The following is a 23,102-nucleotide window of genomic DNA, read 5'->3' as shown; positions in this document are numbered from 1 at the left end:
GTTTGAGGTTTCGAAGAGCTCACAGAAATGGAAAAATGTGAGGGATGTTCTTCGGCAAACTATTTGCAATCTCTCTGAAATTTCACGTGAGTCGTGTTGGGGATTCCACGCATATGGTGCTAGGAACTGAGGAAGCCAGGCCTGGTTTATGGAGGTGTTTGTATGCAGTACACAACAGCTTGATTTCGATTCCAGCTCTGACTGGCAGCCAACTAAGGTGTAATGCGCACCAGCTTCGTGATTGTGATGATAATCGCTTCTGCTGTGTTTTGCACCTTCTTAAATTGTGACAGATTTTGTTGACTGAACCAGATAGCTAGCTGTTACTGTACTCCAAGTAGGCGTGTTCGGAACATGGATGATTGGGTGGGCGTCTTCGGTGGTGCCAAGACTACACGTGTTTTCAGTGAAGCGCATGTGGCAGTAACATGTATGAGATATATACAGTTAGACAATAGAAGGGTGACATTATTTCGATCTTACATCATTTATGAGATAAAGAGATTTACAATGTGAGGGGATCATTTGACTAAAATTAACATTAGCCGTTGAACTTTCAATGACCACATATGTCCCACAGTCCAAACATTTTATTTACCATGAGAGGGCATGTTTAGTTAATTTCACGTGATTTCACATCTCTTCTCAAGACAATCCCGGATTTGATGGTTCATACTCCTAATTAAACGGCCTATGTCAACTTGTTGGTTCCATCCCATTTTCATGGTCGACGGTTGTTGATTGTGTGGTACGTGCCATTTGCGTTGTCATTCTGAAATACAAAACGAGACACATGTTGGCGAGCAAATGGTACCACATGTGCCTCCAGAACGTTAGGGACAGGTCAGTGAATAACGCTCGCCATGGTTCCATTCACGCCACCCCAACAATTATCGTTCTTTGTAAAGGAAGTGAGTGAGTGAGAGAGGTTTATGTCGCATTTAGCATTTAGCAATAGTCAAGCGAAATCACGGCTATTGGTCGGTGTGATCGACAGTCTGTCATCAACATAATTAGTCTGTCGATATCACAGTTATACTTATATATAGTCACTGACCGTGAAATGTTAAGGCATTGTGCCACAATGTTCTGTCTTGCCCCAACTTCAAAACATGCCAGTTGTACATTGCTGTTCCTGAAGCGACAGACGCCGCATGTCAAAAGACGTTTAATCGAGTTTAAAGAAATACCAGAACAACGTTCAGTCTGGCTTATATTGCGTACAGCAATACATTCACTATGTATTCAGCATTTTACCCGACAGTCTGAGTCAAGATGATGTTTACCTGTACATCATAAAACAATGCTTGGGTGAAATCCATGTTGTGAATTGAGAGATCAGTTTCTAAATCCATATACAATGTTAAGGCTTGGCTTCGAAATAATACCAACCTTTTAGTGGTACGGTCGTGCATGCATGTAGCAGTCAATTAGACATTCAGAATTGGACGGAACTATATTTTGACATTAAAATGAATTACATTTCAGATATTTCAGCTCCAGTGAAGATCTAGCTTAGATCTGGTTAGTATTCAGCCAGCCATGCATGATGGAAGGGGATGGTCAGGCTTAGTTGACGTATGTCATCGTATTCCAACAGCGGAGAATCAATGGATTGTTGGTCAAGACTCGATCATGTAAGGACTTCTGTAAGTTTCCTGTGTGCGGCGTTAAACGTGTGGCGTTAAACCACAAACAAACAATTATTTCAGGAAAAGACATGCCTTCAGTAAAATACATGTACCAAGTGTGATTTAAAGACCTGATCTGACAGACGACATAGGGAACCAACACTTTACACAATGATGAACATGTTGTAATATTTGTGTGATCCGTAAAGGCATAGAAGAAGCTTTTACTATTTGGTTTTTACTATTCATGACGTTCCCTGCAGAAAAAATATGTCGAAGTTTACAACCCTTTAAAGCAAAACCGAGAAGAAAATATATATGCTTGCAACCTGCCCCATATTACCATAATGCCAGTCAGGGAGTTCTCAAAACACACAAACAAGTAATGAAACGCTCGTTAACGCGAAAGTGAAAGAGCCTTCTGACATGAATTGTAAAGATCAACAGAGTGGGGCTTTTGCGCGTGCTTTCGCAACAAACAAAATGTTCCACATGCATCACGCAAAGACAGCTCGCAATAAGCATGCTTCACCAGTCACACAACATTTTAACTTTTCGTTTTATTAAGGCTATACGTTTGAGATATATGTTTCAGAATGTAGGGACGTGTTTAATAAATGAAATAAATGAAAAAAGTCTCTTCTCAGCGGAACCACCAGCGATTCTTAGTCACGAATCAACAATCACTCAAATGTTCCACTTAACCGACAACTGGTAAACACATTTCCTTATAGCTGGTGAGCCCTTTAACACATTGATCTTGCTGAAAGGCACACACCGCCAAAGTGATGTTAAACACACACTGCTTTATGCACAGCTCTGGATGTACATGTTCCCCACTGTTAATTCATTTTCTAACATGATTTATGTCGATTCAACTCACTGACACGTGGTAATATGGATGTGACTCTCACATAGCTGCAGCGTTCACCTGTCAGTCTCCTCAAGCTGCTGAAAGTATCGCCGTACGTCTTACTCACAGATGTAAAACTTCCAAATAGCCTGCCCTATCTTCGGTGACTCGTGCTCAGAAACAGACCGCTCCCGATACGATATGTCTTTACCTGTCAGCATATTCTCTAATTCAAATGGTAAATAGGTTTTAAAGCTTGGACGAGAGTACATTTGTCTTGATAAATAACCTATGAATATCACTCATCCTCTTCATCAGAGGCGAATGTAGTGAATGGGTGAGTTGTAACCTCACCAATATAATATCTTCTTACCTAAAGTTTATTCTTGAGACACACCTGAGTGTTGGAGTACTGGTTAATGGTGTGTTTTAGTGGCATCCCTTCACCTGATGAAGGGATCTGTAATGATCACGAAACGTTGTGTGGGAAAGAATAAAGATTGAAACTTAAATCCATAAAATATCTTGATACATTGTTTATGTTGAGACGTTTAGAACACGCTGATCGTTTACGTGTCATATAGCAGCTTGGCAAACATGAGAATGTGGTTGCCCAAAGTCGGCATGTTTCCCTGTTAGTCATCTGCAAATGTCGGACCCAACACCAGCAAGCACATCACATCGATGATCAGTATCGCTATGGACGCCCAAGAGTAATAACTCTAGACACAACGTGTCCAACGCATGTAGCAGTTTGGCACACACCAGAATGCTGTTGCCCTAAGTCGGCATGTTTCTCTGTTTGTCATCTGCAAATGTCGGACCCAATACCAGCATGCATACAAACACTCGTCGCTATGGACTCTCACGGGAGATAACTGCACAAAACGACGGCACTACAAAACTTTAAATTGCCACTTGAAAACTGACCAATTTCTGCAGGTAACTGGTGTACGAGCACATGCAAAGATGTGGCGAATCCTGCACAGATGGCATTTCCGTGTTCCATCAGAATGTCGTTGCCCAAAGTCGGCATGTTTCTCTGTTTGTCTGCAAATGTCAAACTAAATACTATGGACGCTGTAACAGTAGTTGGCATTATAAAGTTGTAAACTTAAATACTGACCAATTGCTGCAGATAACCGGTGTACGAGCACACCGTAAGGTGAGGTGAACCTTGAGATGATATCTGCGTGTTCGGCATCTAAGTGTCCTAGTTAACTTGTGCTCCTCATTGGAACAAAGATGTCAGCCATGGGGCTAATAGTCTCTGTTTTTACTGAATCGAGGTCTATTCTTGACATACTTATGAGCGTTATTGAAGTTAATGTCGTGCAACGTGATATTTTTCTGGGCGGATCTAAAATGATATGAAGGTGCATCACTGTGTCTGGCTAAACTGCGCTCCACATGATCTGGAGGCACAGGTCAATAATAGACATCATTTCCCAGCACGGAGTGTCGTTTGTACAAGGTGTCATTTGTACAACGTGTTAAGCAACATTTCATCGTGTGCTCATCATGCAGGGAGTGTGAGCCAATTCATCAACACTGACAGTCAGCACTGAGTCGTCGCCTTTCCCCACTGACCCCAACTTAGACGTCACTGGCATTCATGTAATCAACGTCAGAATCCACCCGCCACTCTCAAAGAACTCAGGGCTGCTCCAACTGATGAAAATCACTAGAAGTCAAAATGATATTAGTCGACCATCATAAGCATGCCTCGAAGAATCGTGCACGTCTACCCACCATGTATATGAGCCTGAAAATGTTTTTTATGTATTAACCCGTGAAGATCCGGGTTGGAACTGGTCTTCAGCAACTAACAGTATCTAGTAGGAAATGACTTGATGACACATGGCACCGTATGCCAGTTGCGTAGATGCATGATCACCGTGTTAATTATTGGATATCTGATCCAAATCACATTACTTACAGACCTCCACCATACAGATGAGATATTGTTGAGTACTGCGTTAAACAACAAACCAGCCAATCCATTTATCGATACCAGAGAGATAAGAAGAACTGTCTTGACCATTCATATTGTGCTCTGGTCTGGTACGTTGTTCGGAAACCTTTTTCCAGAGTCTGAAGGTTTTAAGTTTGAAATAGTATGGATTTATATTTTAGCAGATAACTGTCTCACGAACCGACAATTACGCGAATATTTTCCGTAACACTTTATTCATTATTAAGTCATGTCTACACAACTTTAATATATTTTTCAACATGAAGTCATTATTTGTTTTCTTTCCATTATTCCTTGTTCATTTTTCCAACTGGACTACGATTCAGGCTTATTCAGTATGATTTCTTGAGCGTTATGTCAATTCTGTAAGTCACGTTTCATGTTACTGGGCAGGAAGACATCTTGAAGCAATAAAATGAGCTTCACGATTAATGAAGTGCAGTGTTAAGTGACATGTCCATGTTTTTCTGTCATTACGCGAACACATCAAGCCAGCCCCTGGGAATGATATATATCCGCGAAAAGATGTTTGTGAAGTATTCTCATTGTGGTCATATTTCTCAAATCTTCTCAAATGTATAAGTAAGATGTAATTATGAAATCTCCGTTCAGAGAATAATTTCTTTCGATAATTCGCCCAATCATATTCAAATGGACACGAAAAGCAAGTTAGGGTGATGAGGGCACGTATACTGGGCAGCAGAAGAAACGCAACTGTCTTCGTTAAGTTTTTTAAATAGAAGACATAAACGCTTACTTTTATTACATTTCATTTTTTTTTTCGAAACTTGCGTTTCTTTTGCTGTTCAGCATATTAAAATCTGACCACTGGAAATCATCGAAAACCAACTTTGTTCTTCTGTTCTTCTGCTCGTTGTATTGCTTCGTGAACTTAGAACATATTAGAATACAGTTATAACTATGTGGATTGTTTCAATTTTAACATCGAATGGAACTTTTTGGTTCAGTTTGAAAACCGTTAAACTGTCCACTAAACAGACTGTACACCAAAACCTTTTACCCCGCAGATGTTTTTTTTCAAAATTAGTCGTCCTGTTGAAGACTTCCCTGTGGCTTGAGGCACAGCCTCAAACAGTTTTGAAACCTGAAACAATATTTTTGTCCCAGTCATAAGAACAACATAAAGGAACTCTGTATTGATATAGCCATATTTATTCCGCAAATGTTAACACGTAATAATTCTTGTTTGTGTGATGATTTGTTTGCTTGTAGTTTAATGTGGCATCAAGCAATATTACAGCTATATGGCGACGATAATTAAGTCTGAACCAGATAGTAACATTGATCAACAGCATGAGTCTCGACCTACGCAACTGGCATACGATGACTTGTGCGAACAATGTTGGCGAGCCTGAGCTCCCGATCCCGTTAGTCGCCTTTTAAAACAAGCATGGGTCACTGAAGATCAGTTCTAACCCGGATCTTCACGGGTCAGACATAATAAGGGTATATCACTTTATCGACGTTGTGACTCGCCGTTCAATGTTTTGCAGTTTATTTTCTCGTGTGTTATGTTGTCTTGCTGTGTAACGCATTTCGATTTATTCTCTTGGTGTTCACTATAAAATGTATTGCGATCAGTTGTATTCGTGTTAAAGGTTAGTGCAGTTTAGCCTGCTGCTGTTTTACTTACGTCCAGTGTACTCTTCATATTTTATGATGATCAAATGATTTTGCAATAAGTCCACAAATAATCATAGTTGTTTTCAATAGTCGTAATCTATAATCGGGAATTCTTCAAAATACAGTGGCAAAATGCGACATCTTCAGTACTTATTATTTTTGTCAAAACAAACGGTCGTAAAAAGTATAAGTTGTTTGATCACATTTTGACGACCCATGACCATCATATTATTCTGAAGTAAAACTACGGGATTCATTACCTGTCAGATAACATGATCAAGGATGCCAAGTTTTATAAGATGTCTGGACTGTTTAAGTCATCTAAGAAACGTGATGCAATCTATATTTGCCAATACGTGACTAAGGAAACATGATAGGGACTATACACTACATCATGTACAGGCTGATTTGACGATACGTCAAAGTGGAATAAAGAAAAATAACTTCTTACGTATGTTGTTGATCTAAAAAGTTGCGTCCAGAACTGGTGTGTGTATGATCCACACATTCAAAACACATTTTTTGGATTCTTAACAGTTGTTGTTGCATATCCAACAGACATTGCTAACACACCTGGAAACGAGTTACCTTGGTAGACACCCGTGAAGATCCGGGTTAGAACTGATCCTCAGTAACCCATGCTTGTCGTCCAGACTCCGTCATTTACACACCGTCGCCATATAGCTGGAATACTGCTAGGTGCGGCGTAAAATTGAATTCCGTCACCGCGAACATTCAGAAGCAAACACCACACATATTCCACCTTTATCTTAAGTACAAACATTTATTACAACAACAAATGCACGTATTACACGTATTTCCTTCCTCCAAGCCCATCCAAAGCACTCTACACCTGTCTCCGCCAGGAGAACTTTAAGCTTGTTGTGTCGGTAACATGAGCCAGACGCTTGGAATTGTGCTTACCGTTCGACGTCTCGCTCAGTAGCCGGACAACGTCTTTAGATCCACAACAACTAAACACGGCTACGAATCCCTGACGGAAACGCTTGTTCATGAAACAGTATGTGATCGGATGAATACAAGACGACAGATACGCCAACAGGAAAATAGTGGATTTGACAGTCAGACTGACGCTGCGTCTTGCACTCAGATAATCCATGACTGTCCAGGTGTTGACGAGGAACAATGGTGTCCAGCAGATAAAGTACTCCAATACCACAACGCACAACATCTTCATCACTCTTTTCTTGTTCATCAGAATCTTGTGGTAATTCGCTTGCCGTAAGTTGGTCTGGATCAGAAGCGGGTGACTTATCTCCCCTGGGCCTCGTGGTTCGCTGCGGCGAAGGACGATCGGGGATGGTCCGCTGGATGTTGTGGAATGAGGATCCTTTACTACGTATCGAACCGGTTCTAGAGATTCAGCCTCTGAAATGGCAAGGTCCATTGTCATGAGAATGTGTGCACACACAAAAACGTTGTATCTTACATTTGCAAATTTTGATTTTGATCTGGTTTATGTGTGAATTTGAAAAAAAGTTACGTACCAAATTATTCTTTTACGTTGTGATATGGAAGCTATAAAGATAGAATAATGTGATCCTACTTTTTTGAGTTGTGTATGTACTTTCAGTTACATTTCTTGCACACGTGTTCCGCTTATGCCTTGGTCACATATCCAGTTTTCCTTGAAAGATGTGTTAACCATGCCCGGGAGGGCTGGAAAATTGAGAAAGTCTCGCACACTCTAATATCGGTGAAAACCTTAGAAGCCACGACAGCGACTTTAGAAAACTTAAGTGTATGTGGCCAAGGCATTAACCGGATCCGCTGAAGGTAGTTTTGAAACCTAGATTCGTACTCAATATGAACGTTAGTTCTTAGTTCCACGCAGTACTGCATAGTTGTAAACATCTACAACATGGGTCCTTCCGGCATTGAATGGCGTCCAATCGAACTCACTCGCTCTAAACAGTCAAATGAAAGACTCACTGACCTGGTTTACCCGAAACGGGTGTTGGTGGACCCTGGGCGTTCAAATCCTTGCTTAGCTCGTGGGCAACTCTACCATAGGAAGTCGCCATTATGATAAGCGGCATCAGCAACAATACAACGTCCAGCAGCCCCGTGTACAACTTCTCCGCCAGGGCGTTATCCCATATCTCCCGACATGCGAGACTTCCGCTGACAAGGGGGGTAACTTTGTTGTAGCAGGCAATGGGGACCATTAGAGTAAAGGCAACTATCCAGATCCCGCATATGACCTTGTAGGAATGGGAGAGCGTTTGCCAACGTCGGGAACGTAATGGCTGACAAATTGCGTAGAAGCGTTCTAGGGAGATCGCCACCAGGGTGAAGCAGCTCACACCGACTGACACCGCTGCAAAGAAGTAAATGTGTATAAGAATAATGGTATACTTATATCTATTCAGCCCTGGAGAGCGGAAGGCCGGTGGTACGCTCCTTAACGGCGTCATACTGAAAGACGTTAACATATGGCACTTGTTAACGTGCGTGGCACTTGGGTTTAAGAGGGTAAAACACGGACTAGTCGGCTCGGAATATTAATATATTTCTGAGTGGGATGTTATTTATGAACTGCGGCATGGTACTCTCGGTGGCCACACACGCACGCACGCACACACACACACACGGACGCATGCTCCTACGGTGTTACAACGAACATTGTACACTTCTTAAACATTATGGACATATCATCGTTGCAATTGTTGATTATTACAAGGTTGACAAGTACCATTATAGCAATTGTTTGGACATAAAGTACACAATGGTCATCAAGATACGTTTGCCAGTTGTAATGATTTCTTCCGTGTTGCACTTTGTTTGTTCTTAGTTATGATAAAGAACCGCAATGTTTACGTGCACATTGCAACACTCTTTGTGAATAATTGTCATTAAACATACTATTAGGCAAATGGTGGAATAACACAAAGAGTGATTGCGGGATGACGAGTTATCGTTCAGTGGAACTACTTCATCATGGCGGCCACTGAATGACCGAACCAGGGACAGTTAAGATAATCAATAACATGAGCGCATTCTTTTTACAAGAGCCGGTACGTAATATCTTACATTGCTAAACGCAATCACAGCTTTGCAGCTGCTATATAGCTGCGATGTTGCTGAGTTCGGCTATAAACAACAAACCGACCAAACCATAGTTTTCCATGTTCTACATGTCATTATCACCAGGTACTGTCAGCCTGCTCTGCACATAAACATCACAGAAATATTTTTATCCACAAAAATCATTTCATAATCATGTACAGTTCCACAGATATTTGATTATGACTCCCTCTCAAATACATCGTATCTTTTTTTTGTAACATGTATTATCTAAATTCGATAATCGAATATGATTAGGTGGTTGATTCCCAACTATAAAACACACTTACACATGAATCATGCTTGTCCCGTTTTGACATGGTATACGTGATCTTTACTCTGAATTCGTTACTCCGACATCCTTGTTAACCCGGCAGTTTGCTGTGCAACGGATTAACAAGACTTGACCTTATCGATACATGTATACTATCATGAATACATTGATGAATCAGCCTAAGTGATTTTTATGTATTCATCGTAAAGTGTTTAATCTCAAATATATTGATCTACCTTCTGTTGTTGGCGATCTATAGTCTGTTTTTATGTTGTATTGTCTAAATAGTGATATTAGTTGTAACTTTCCATGCTAGTTTTAATTGTAATTGTGATATTCTAGTTGTTTTACTGTCCTTCATCGACAGATTTTACCATATGCATATATTTCATTTAAATTTTCTCGTCACGATATGCTGAGATATTGCCGATGTGACGTAAAACTCACTCACTCACTCAAATATATATCTATGTATCATGAATATGTGTTTATGAATCGCTCTCAATCGCTGATAATACCAGATAATTCCAATCGCTGATGATAGTAGGTAATTCCAATCGCTGATAATACCAGATAATTCCACGAGTGGCATCCATTACACACAGATGCAAAGATGAGCCAGTTATTCATTTAAACAAACACGAGACCAGAAAAACAGGGGTTACCACAGACCTTGTTCCCAGATGCATCGCTAACTTCCTCCACATGTCGACCTTCAAGTGTATTGGGACCCACACAATGGCCCTGAATACTGGCAGAATGCTTGTCCTGATGAAACACTTTGACAAAAGGTCTTTGAGAAAGAGAATATTTGACTGTACCCAACAAGTTGTGATAAGGTAGGAACCCAAGCTGGAGAGGTTAGAATAGGTCCTACAGATCAAGGGAGCTGGTACGCTGACGTCATCCCACTTGTCATACGACCTTGCGATAGTGTTTGTCATTCTGAATCTTCATGTATATGTGAAACATATAAGGCTGGTTAAAGGCTCTATTCCGCTGTTTTGATTCACATTAACATGCATTCGCATTAAGATCAGCTGGCTGGTGCTGCTCAGTATTGTTCATGGTCATGCCAATTTCTATGTCGTTAAGTCATATCCCCGAATCTTATTTGATGATAAAAAATATCTTTCAGCATACCAAACATTTTACACGCTGACCCGTGATGATCCGGGTTAGAATTGATCTTAAGAGTCGTAAGATGTGATTAACGGGCCCCGGATCGGGTGGTCAGGCTCGCTGAATTCGTTGACACAATGTATCATGTCATCGTATCTCAAATGCGTAGATTGATGCTTATGGAGTTGATCACTGGATTCTCTGAACAAGACTCGGTTATGTACTGACCACCACCACATGGCTGAAATATTGCTAAGTGAATCGTAAAGCTAAATTCACTCACTCACTCAGGCTGATTCGTAGTGTACTATCGGGACAGGACACGCACAATTATATCGCCTTGGATTTCTCTTAGCGCTCTGTAGGCATGCCTTGATTTGACTTGTCGTTGCATGGTTTTATGAACGAATGCCTCGTTGGGACCATGCACCAGCACCTGGTATCATCACGCTCAAAATGATTCCTAATAAAAAAATAATACCATTTCAAAATCCTTAAGGAATCTTTGCGGAAAGCAGATTCGTACAATTCCGACTTTATCACCACCGTGGCAATATGTCACCTTAAAATAGTAATACTTGTGTTAATGAAAAGGTGAGCGCATCCTAACAATCCAGGGACGCCTGCTATAAACGAATGTGAAGTCAATTATTTGATTGACACATATGGGATCGTACAGTGTACAATAGGTGTTCCTTGAGGGTGTGGAAACATCGTGCTTGCTTGTATTTATTACATTGAATTCCCTAATCAGATTCTTATGAAGTAACTGTTTCGCCATTATATTTGTATCTTCATCTAAGATCAGGTTAATTTCAAAATTGAGCAGGCGGTAACATATTTAAGGCTACAGATGTTGGTGAATTCATCTTCTATGGCATTTTAGAAGCTGAAGGAACATGAAAACCTGACACTTTAATGGAAAACCATATTGTTACTGCTGTTAACTTTGTTTCATGGCTCGCGCTTCGCCTCCAGAAAACTCGGTATATAAAAATATGATTATTTATGTACATGTTTGTGTGTTTGCACAAGGTGCATTTGATGAACCCAGGCAATAGTAATGCAAATGGCATTAATGAGATTAAAACCATATAAATTCTATGTCCACTTGGACACACCTCATAGATCTCCTGGTTTGTATATTCCCCACGGACTTGAGGATGAAATTGGAGATCCACTGATCCACTAATGTTGCGATTCCATCTATTGTCATCATGGTTATCAATGTTATTGTGTTCATCATTACACAGACCATTGACAAAACCTAAATGGCTACAGTCATGTCCTTGATGGTTTCTCTGGTGCTTCAAATGTCCCTTGTAACGGATAGAATGTCTGTACGCTCAAGTTAAGTGATGAAGGATGCGGCACGTACCAGGATCCAGCTGAGGACGACAGCATCATATCAGTACAGAATGTAAACAGCCTTAATGAGATGGTGGTATAAGTGGCACTTGCAACAGCACTAACACACTAGGTACACTTCTTGTAGTTTACGGCCTCAAACCCGTAGACACACCAGGACGTAGAACTCAGACACTAGATCTGATGGGTATTTTTATGGCCCCTCAGCACGTAACGAGAGTCTCCCTAGTTACCCAAAGGGGATATTTGTGTTTCATAAATTCCAATCATATCGAAACAATATAGTCATCTTGACGTTGAGAATATGTCACATTATTTACCTTCAAAGTCGAACACACATTTACAAGTAAAGTCACGACACTTCGCTATTAATACATATAGTCAGGCATCTATTTGCATGTACTCTAACACCTATCTACACCTACACCCAAACACCTATTTACACCCATAGTCAACAAATATTTACACCTACAGTCGAACACCTATTTGCACCTACAGTCAAACACTTGTTAATACCAACAAACACCTGTTATACCTACAGTCAAACACCTGTTTACACCTACAGTCAAGCACTCCTTTACACTTACAGGCAAACACCTATTTGCACCTATACTCAAACACCTATTTACCCCTACAAACACCTATTTATGCCTACACTCAAAAACCTGTTTGCACAAACACTCAAACACCTGTTTACACCAACACTCAAACGCATAATTGCACCTACTCTCAAACACCTATTTACACCTACATTCAAACGTGTGTTTTACAACAGTCAAACACGTTTGCACCTACAGTCAAACACCTATTTACATCAACAGTCAAACACCTATTTAAAATTTCACTCAAACACCTACTTACACTTACAAAAACCTATTTTCACCTATACCCAAAGACCTATTTACACCTACACTCAAACATCTATTTACATCAACACTCAAGCATATAGTCACACCTGCACTCAAACACATGTTTACACAAACATTCAAACATCTGATAACAACAAACACTCAAACACCTATTTGCACCTACAGTCAAACTCCTATTTACACATACACTCAAACACCTATTCACACCAACACTCAAACATATATTTACTGTCAAAGATAGCTGTGTTGACGCTCTTACGTAAATAATACATTTTGTCCATGACAATAAATTAATTTAATCATGTTTATATAATCGTTATGGGTCTTTCTTTTCAGTCTCCATATCAAAGCAGTTTGTTTTTCAACAGGGTACGCTACCATTCCACACAAGAACCTCACGCGAACCTACATCCAGAAGTGACCTCTGAGTTGGATCTGAATTTTACTGAGAAAACAATATGTGATTTTGGTTGGTTTGGTGTTTCACGTCTCACTCACCAATATTCCAGTCATACGACATCGGTCTGTAAATCATCGAGACTAGACAATCCAGTGATCTAAGCGACTGGGATACGATGATATATGTCAACCAAGTCAGCGAGCCTGACCACCCGATCCCCTTACTCGCCTCTTACAACAAGCATGGATTGCTGAAGAACAATTCTACCCCGGTTCTTCATTGGTGAGTCAACATGAACGCAATTCTACGAGTCCAGATTCTACAATTTGATACATACTAACTGATGAATACGAGTTGATTTTTACAGACTAATTACTTTCACTGATGTATTGAGATAACCGAGTTACAATAACGAAGTCATCACGTCACTTGTGTTCATTGATACATCCATGTAATTTTCTTCGTTGTATTTTCAGTGGATAATAGAGACAGGTTGTAATCTTATCGTTCATTACTTACAGCACTGTGGATGAGATTGGAAAAACATTACAACTAGTCGGCAAGATGAAAATTAGCTTTGGCGGCCTCATTGAACATTGACGGATCGAATTCATAGCCGTGTATAATGAATGCATACCATGTATCCAACTCAGAAATACATAACTATAGAGCCATAAAAGAATCCAGTCAAGTCAGGGTGAGTCTGTTTAAATGGGGAAGGAAAGCCTGAAGTGGTGCAGCTATGGCCGTTTATCACTTTCGTTAATCAAGAAGGGGTTCTGGTGCTGACAAATGTTACAAATATTACTCCTGGTCCTTTTCGAGTCAATATAAGTTCGATATAAAGGGGCAACTTTACTAAACAGTATCATGAGATAAGTATAGCTGAATGTGTAGAAACTGCAGTCGTTCCGACAATCGTGAAATGGGAAGACAATTGGCAATTGTGTCCTGTTAAGGGACAGATGTAGTTAAGTGGTTTAAGTGTTACAACGTCACACCCAACATACTATTGGTCAACCCTGTAGCCTAGCCCTTTCGTAAATATTGTTTTACATCATTGGCACAGTGGCAGCCCTTTTGTCTGAAAACTGATACTGGTTGTTCTCTGGTGTTGACGTTTAACATGAATGCTATGCGACGTTTCACGTCGTTTCACGTCGCATAGTGTAATATTCCATCAATGTCACGGCGGGGGACACCAGAAATGGGCTTCACCATTATAGGACCCCTGAAGGTCCCGGGGTAGAATAGACCTTCAGCAATAGGCCTTCAGGCTCGCTGACTTGGTTGACACATGCCATCGGTTCCCAATCGCGCATGTAGATGCTTATGTTGTTGGTCACTGGATTGTCTGGTCCAGGCTCGATTATTTACAGACAGCCGCCATACGGTTGGAATATTGCTGAGTGCGGCGTAAAAGTAAACTCACCTCACCTCACCTCACCTCACCTTCACCATTATAACCATCTCGAACTCAGACCTTCCGCGTGAAGAGCGAACGTTGTAACCACTCGGCGACCCCACCACCCAATACAACATGAGAATGAATCTAAATTAAAATACTTTTTTGCCTTCTTGGAGGAACTTTTTCCTTAACCAGGAGAATGACATGAAGTTGCGCTTGTAATTGAATGAGTCGGTAAATTGAGTTTAATGGCGTGTACCCGGCTCGTAAATGGACTTTAACATTGAAATTACACTCAGACACTGTTCGTGAAGCATTCAGGGCGTTAAACTCAAATATCATTTCGACAGCCCAGACAGCCATTTGTGTCCTTGTAATTAGCAATGTAGGAATAAAGTCAGCAGCGTCCGCGACACTTTCTGGTAATACCATCTGTGTAAATGTCACTGGATTAAGTCAATTTAGGTTTCTCTTGAAAACTGGACAGGGCATTTCATCACAGACTTCACTAACTCGTTAATGTTATTAAAACGACTATCACATTACGTGTACTTTCACAGGACCTAATACGTCTGAAATATATAATAGTCAAAAGTTAGTGATACACATTTCTCCAAGAAGCGTTGTTTAGTTGCGATAGGATCTGATACAGGTAGTTCGAATCCCAGAACCATGAAAATGATGATACTTGGTGTGTAGGATCCTTGGTTACCACTTTTGGGTAACTTGCGAGGACGGCTACGGCAATGGTATATAGTGTACGACATGACAAAACAATTACGGCGAGTCCAAGATTTGAACCCCACGGTCGATGCTTTGTGACATGTTTCTCTTCATGAATTGCGGCGTTTTACGTCAAAAGGGCCTCCTGTACAGCCACGTGCAGAGACAAAAAAACATACACGCATACGTTGAACTGTAATAACGCTTTATGTTGATTCAAATTGTAGTTTTTCCAAAGTGACATAAGGAAGAAAATTCAAAACGAGTGAAACTCTTGCTGCCCAACGGGGCCCACATGCAGTCTCTCTTGCTGCCACTCTTCAAAGATCATGTGTGATCTTTCTTGATGCCCAATCTCTTACACCATGCGTGACCTCACTTAGTGTTTCTTCAAACTTGACATGTGATCCCCCTTGATTGTCTGTTATGTGAATTCCCCTTCCTACGTTCCCATGTGATCCCCCCATGTAACCTCTTTCTGCCCACCCATGAGCCTCGTTATCCTCATCCTGAAGGCCTCCATATGCCCCTTCGTTGTGCTCTTCTTTTAAGCTTTCATGTGACCCTTCGGTGTGCCTTCTTGTAAGTATCCGCGTGTCCCCGCGTTATATTCTCATGTAAGCCTGCGTGTGACCATTTATTGTGCCCCTCCCGTCAGACTCCATGTGACCCCTCGTTTTGCCTCCATGTAAACCTCCATGTGACCATTTGTTGTGCCCCTCCTGTAAGCCTCCATGTGACCCCTCGTTATGCCTCCATGTAAGCCTGCGTGTAACCATTTGTTGTGCCCCTCCTGTAAGCCTCCATGTGACCCCTCGTTATGCCTCCATGTAAGCCTGCGTGTGACCCTTCGCCGTGCCCCTCCTGTAAGCCTCCATGTGACCCCTCGTTATGCCCCATGTAAACCTCCGTGTGGCCCTTCCCTATGCCCTTTCTCCACGTTAACAGGTAACACTCAATGCTCCTTTTCTGTTTCCAATCGAGGCACTCCTTACCTGCATGGAGTGCGCAACAGTGCACATTTCTTTAAAAAATGCATTAATGTCTCATCGTACAGTACAACGCCACGTGTTCAAGAGGTCCCCTTGGAAAATTTAAGACATGTACCTAAACATGTATCTAATTGTGCTATCAGAAGTACTTGGTCTGGTTGCAAAAAACCGTGGAAATTATGTTAAAGAGAGTGTACGCGTAACTATGGACACTAATTTTCACCTTATTACTATACGTCAGACCACCACTAGGCCTGCAATAGAGTATTTTATCAGTCGTTGTAAGGATATATTTATATAACAATAAGTGAAATAATTTATTCTGGCTGTTGCAAGAACCATTCTCAGATACAAAACATATGTAAATGGATAAAGTATTTAAAACGAATATTTAGTCTAACAGGTTTAATCTGCGTTAGCTGCAGTATATTATTCTGATTGTGGAACTAGATAGACTCAAGGCCCTGCCTCACAATCTGCGATGCGGGATCGACTCAAGGAGGAAACCTTAGAACATAAAAATAACGCAGCTTTGCCTGTTTTAAATGTATATTATTTGACACATGAATTCTTGATCATATAGACATGAGCAATTAGCATTGACTAATAATTGATAGACTGTTTGACAGATCGTTTGAATAACTGAACCGCGTCTCAAATGTGAGGGTAATGAGAGAGGTAATTGACCTGATTGTGTACAAAGCTCCATAGAGATCCTGGGAATATTTGCTTTACTGCTGACTGATAGTGTAGGCCTATGATGGCACAGTTGTCAGTGTTACGTACGGACATGCGAACACGTGCGTGTGTGTATGCTTTCGTACGTGCGCGGGTAGTAGTCATGAAGTGTTTTCTTTGAGCAGTACATATATTTCAAAGATCAAATTCTCCCTAAATATAGGTCCATCAGTACAAACGACTCCATTTTAAGAGTAGTTGATGCCTTATTGGGTATTCGGCGCTGACAAATATTTATCAAACTAGGTTAATTCAACCGAATCAGATATCACCTACGCTTTCACCAACTCTCACATTTGGATTTGTCACATCAAAGATTTCTTTCTCCAATAATCTCATTTGACTTAACCCCAAACGCTGTGTCTGTTCTGACTACGACAGCCGGGCAAGTCAATTGCTCCCAATGTCAGTTAACATCACAAGTTAACCACATCACATGCGAGGAGCTATGATTGATTATGTGCCACACTGGTGCTCTCGACCTGAATAAAGGAGACCAAGAGTTACTAGGTCACTGAAACAGAACTCTTCAATGTAATGAAATTACACGGACATGTAACTTTAGGGCTTAACCTGTCATAGTCATTCTCCCTCTGGAAATGAGGTTCCTCCCAATATTAAGTCTCCACTACTTGGCATCAGAGTAATGTGATCGCACCCATCACATGTTTTCTGAGTCTGAATGCTCCTTGGGGCAATTCTTTACTTTCCGGAAATGAAAAAGAATATTCATTACCTTTTCCTTTAGATAATCCGTGCCTATTTCGCAAATAGCATGGCTGGATCACATTAACTTGTTTTAAAATGTCGCATGAGAAAATTATCACTGTTTGCAGGTTCGTGAATAACAAAGTCGGGACAATATCATCCTTCTTTCCTGATGAATGTAACGCATTGCCGTGGTTCCTTTTACACCTGAGGAAAAACTGATTAAACATCAGTTGATCTTACAATAAACCAGTCGCACAAAGACTTTCCGTGATCAGGTACTGCAATACATGTTCAATATCAGGTCTTTTGCCTTATCTGTACTATACTATGTTATTGACTGAAGTGAAGACTCGGCAGTGATTCCAAATGTTTACGTATCAGCTAAGAAAGTGATACTAGATGCCATGTACAAGATAGATGTGCTCTTGTTTACATTTACAAGCACATAATTGACGTGCCTTTACTGGTGTTTGTGGCGAGTATCAACGTGAGGTCAGTGTACACTATATCACCATGTATACAGTATCATCACAAGTAATTTTGAACCACATGTTCATGAAATAATCGGGTCTACTTTGCCCTATTTTATCTTACATTTATAATTATAATAGTAAAGGTTTAGTGTCCTTTTTAACAATGGTGTCGACCATGCAGCCCACACAAGACATTCACAATGAAAATATCAGGAATTAAACAAATTATGAATCTGTCATATTATTAAGTTCAAAAGGAATGAAAATATTAATGAAATTGTCATTCAAAATATTATTGAAATATTTGAATACAACAATACTCCTACAGTTCGTATATGCAAATTGCATGAAAATAAGGTAGGATTTAAGCTGAATAATCAGATTTTTTGGGTGGGAACACGCGGGTTTACTACTCAGCTGTATTAAACAAGAACTAAATGCCAGATCCATGGACTTTTGTAAAGTCATTTTCATACCCAGAGAGTTAACATAAGTGGTAATGTTTCATATAACCACAACGTTGAATGTGTAGAATGTAAACCTTTAAAAGTTTACTTTTATCGGGATTTCCGCGTCATATCACTTTTGCTCAGACGTTGTTTGATCATCATTCCAATGTAGTCTCTGCATTACTTATGAACTCTAAAACGTATACCCTTTCGCATCCTATTCTTTACACCATGGGCCTCAAAAACCCAATCAGGCCATATTTCAGGAAGTAGAAAATTCTAGTATTCTTTACACAGTGTCATGCACATGCGCTTTGCAACTTAATAATGGAGTATCCTGAACGAAAGGTTGTGTCCAAAGGGCATCTAACATGATGTTTAATTCTTATGTTGATGTGTAATTTATAGTTTTCATATTTAAATCCAGAATGATTTCAACCTATTCTGCCGATATTTAATGATTGGTGAGAGCCTATATACCATCAGCATACTGTAGGCTAGCCATTTCAAGTTTACATTCAGAAAGTTCATAGATCACTTCACTTCACTTCAGTTAAAAAGAAAGGTTGTAGGAGATGGCTCTAAACTTCCGAAATGTCCATACAGTTATATACTGAAACAACACGTAGAAATCTTTTGGCACTGTCACAGTAGGTTTTTCGTTTGGTGGAGGCAACTCACACCTCAACACTTTTCGGGGGAGTCACTTTTCGTTTTGATGGGGGGCACTTGTCCATACATGTACATGTGTGGATGTATGTGCACTCTCTCTCTCTCTCTCGCTCTCTCTCTCTCTCTCTCTCTCTCTCTCTGTGTGTGTGTGTGTTAGGTGTGGATTGTTTGTAGCGGATATGTGTGTGCGGGGCATGTATTAATATTGTGTGTGTCATAGTCTTTATCTATGTAGGCTTCAGTCCCCATTCTGTGTGTGAAGCTATGTCATCCAGATCCAACATGTTCAGAAACATCACCAGAGATCACCGTTTGGTCTTTCGTTCTGTAGTGTAAAAATGTTTCATTGTGTCCACGTCTCCCTTTACTAGATAGAGAATTACGTCTACTGCCAATAAATTTGGAGAATTATAGCTTTTGGTCTTTTAGAGGAATACATGAACCGAAATTAACATGCCTCTAATTTTAACGTCTTTGTGTACATGAAAACACCTATGTTGGCTTCAAAAACACAGGATATGCGTTTGGGGGTTAAGGTAATTTTTCTTATTGGTAACTCGATAGGGAGAATTGTCCTGAGTACTGCACTGACAGACAGGTTACACTTATCATACATATCCTATGTGGGAATGCTTAACTCCTCACCGTTGCAGTGGCAGTGGTACAATTGAACGCCACCGAAATATAGATACAGCAGGATTAACCCAATATGTCACTTGTAATGCAAGAGCGATACGTCTTGACTGGATCCTCTGCTACTTGTCAAGATGTTGTCGCAGTGGTCAGCGATTCACATGGTTACTATAAATAGAGACAAATGAGATCGATCCCCTTAAGATTAATTCTTCCTTACAATTACAACAGGGGCAAACAATGCAACATAACAGGTAACCACAGAAATAAAATTATTGATAAAAAGCGGAAGACATAACATGCAAATACTGCAATCATTGATTCTATATGGGCTTTTCTGGGGACCATTTGTCTTCTTACAAAGGATCAGCCGTTGTGTGACAGTTGATAGTTTGAAGATAAATGTTTATCGCGATGGCTTTTCAATATATGTGATAAATATCGTAAATGTGCCTCGTTGAATGACTCGAGTTATTGTCATCTCACAAATGAACCGTCGTTTCGATATTGAGTGATAAACAGGTTGCCAAAAGGTGAGAGATTAATGCCGAAAAGCAAGTCTGGAAGAACTTCTTGATCATGTCAATATGGAGGATTCAGGAGGAAGTATGTGAACGTGCCGGTAATGACAAGGCTCATTTCAATAATATTATGATTACTGATCGCCCAGAGGCAGCGTGAAAGACTACGTAGCAGATTAAGAAAATAGCTCAGACTATCCTGGCGTTTTCACTTCATTAACAGCACCTATGGTAGCAATAAAGTATGCTAAGGTATGAAATAAAGTATGGAATTAAAGACAAAGACACTAGTCGGCTGCAGATCATAGACAAAAGAGTACATGTATTCCCGCTTTTTATGAGAATGTTTTCTTTCTTTTTCAATTCCTGTTTATGGTAGATGCTAAAACACAAAACCTATTCTCAGTCAATACCCATATGTTGTTGTTGTTCTTCTTCTTCTTATTATTATTATTCTTCTTCTTCTTCTTCAGCTCTTGACTAGAAGTTCAGCTGTTCAGCTTCCTTCCTTCATCATAGAACACCCAGACTTCTGACTTCCGTTTAGACAAATATGTCGAATCGCCATCTTTATCATAGGTCCAAACGGATATTTGTGGCAATCAATGCACATTTTGGTCCCCCCTAGGGCTTGAATGGAATTGTTCATTTAGCTTCACGCCACATATCGTCGCCTTAGGTGGGGTAATAAATACGTTTGGGACTACTTTTGTCACGAAGAAGTGTAATTGCCGTTCAGATGCCGATCACACGAGATGTAAATATGGCTACAACAGCACCCCATGACATTACTAATTGGGCAGATGATCTGTATCTTTAGGAAGACCTTGCTGGTTTTCGCTGAGGTTAATAGTTTCCAGATTTACACGCCATTTACTATATGATATTCAGGGCTAGTTTGGACAATAGATCCATGGGGACCGGTTACATGAGGTCGCATGAATCATCGGTTTAGTCAGCTTTGCCATTAGGAAGGGTGCTGAAGACATCTTGTGTCCAATAAACACTATCTGTGTGCAATGTACCGTTAAAGTATTACATATTTCTTTTGTCTCAGTAACACTTAATACGTGGAAGAATCCTTCGTAAAGTGTCGCCTTTCATTTGTTCTGCTTTTACCTTTACCAAACTTCAGCTTATTCAAACTCAGCCTGAGGAACATTCACTGTTACTCACAGAGCTGATAATGAAAAATCGAGTGCACGCTGATCCACTGACAGGGGTAATAAAATGTAGCGCTTCCAGCACACATTCCGTAACGTTATGGGCTTTGCAAACCGAAATGTGGTGGACTTTGATGTTCGCTTGTCTCGATGAAAATGGATACCTCTTGAGTATTCCTTCCATACTGATTATTTTCCCGTTGTGTCGAACTTTGGGTTCCTCGAAGCATTTAGGTACGTGACCTTCACTTGGAAAAAAAGCATGTATTGTAAAATACATGTGTGAAAATGCTGTTTATTGATATTTAGCTAGTTTTCACTACAACAATATACAAACTTGATTGGGTTGCACAGTGTAAGATAAAGCGTTACTCACTTACTCGCTGCCATTTCATATGCCCCAGAGAAACCATGTAAGACTGTGGCATCATGATTCTAATTTATGGTGAGTCTTTGGACTTCTATTTTCCTTGTATACTAGTACATATTTTTGCGTGTCAGTATATGTGTCAACCCCAAAGTTTGGATGCGCAGATATTGTGTACTGGTTAAAGTTAAAGACCCAGGTTCAACTGCCCACGTAGGTGAAGCACATTTTTGAGAACCCTTCCGTTGAATGTTGCTAAATGTTGTGTTATGCTTTACTCATCCCCAACTCCAACCACTTGGAATAATGACTCCCTCACTGGCTTAACTCTACTTAACTCTCCCCTCCACGAATATTATTTACCTTCAAGAATTATGTCTACTCACATATCAGGATATAATCACCCCGAATGACGCACATCACTACATGCAGTTCGTATTTCAGACATCATATCTAATTTGGACGGTACCATCAGCCGGAGCTCTCTGAGATAAGCTATGCCTTTGTGCGTTTATCTTACTGGTATCTGTGAAGTATTTTCTACACCCAGGACTTTGACATGCGAAGGTATAAATTATTGAAGATTGGAACATGTCGACGTCAACAGGAAAGCAGGTTTGACAAATTGGTGACCGTGGTTCTAACCGTCTCCCCTGATCGTACCAGACTTTAATCAGGAATGTCCACTGAAGTGTGATCGTTCCTTCTTTAGCGGCTGGCGAGATGATGACCTTGACTCCAACAGGCGGTATTACTGCGTTAGGGCTATATTAGCTCAGATTAACAAAGTTCTTGCAGCAAATATACACACAGAAGCAAATTTATTAGGACCACACAGATGAAATATCATGCGCCACTTCCACGGAGCAACTGGGCCATGATCAGTTGTCTTCATACAAATGCTTCAATACCGGGACAATGTCGGTGCAAAGGCCACTCCTAACATGCAAGTACAAGGAGAGAGCATTAAACCCCTAATGGCTCTGTGAGCTTTAGAATAGCCTATGAGAAAACACTGTAATGAAATCA

The 23,102-nt window shown here is 40.4% G+C and overlaps 1 protein-coding gene across 1 annotated transcript in view; it reads right to left on the bottom strand.

The window, feature by feature from the left end:
- Positions 1-5,616: 5,616 nt before the first annotated feature.
- The window catches only part of LOC137272757 (cholecystokinin receptor type A-like), a 75,664-nt gene continuing 58,178 nt past the window's right edge, over positions 5,617-23,102 (bottom strand). Inside the window, exons 3-4 of the mRNA XM_067805145.1 lie at positions 8,061-8,444; positions 5,617-7,492 (exon numbers count right to left, since the gene is read on the bottom strand). Of these exons, the coding sequence (XP_067661246.1) occupies positions 6,951-7,492; positions 8,061-8,444 (926 nt within the window). The 3' untranslated portion in view covers positions 5,617-6,950. The remainder of the gene's footprint in view (positions 7,493-8,060; positions 8,445-23,102) is intronic.

The sequence above is a fragment of the Haliotis asinina genome, chromosome 2 (assembly GCF_037392515.1).
Source record: "Haliotis asinina isolate JCU_RB_2024 chromosome 2, JCU_Hal_asi_v2, whole genome shotgun sequence".
Lineage (NCBI taxonomy): Eukaryota > Metazoa > Mollusca > Gastropoda > Lepetellida > Haliotidae > Haliotis > Haliotis asinina.
Note: the sequence above shows the minus strand (reverse complement) of the source record. Positions and strands in the feature narration are given on the sequence as shown.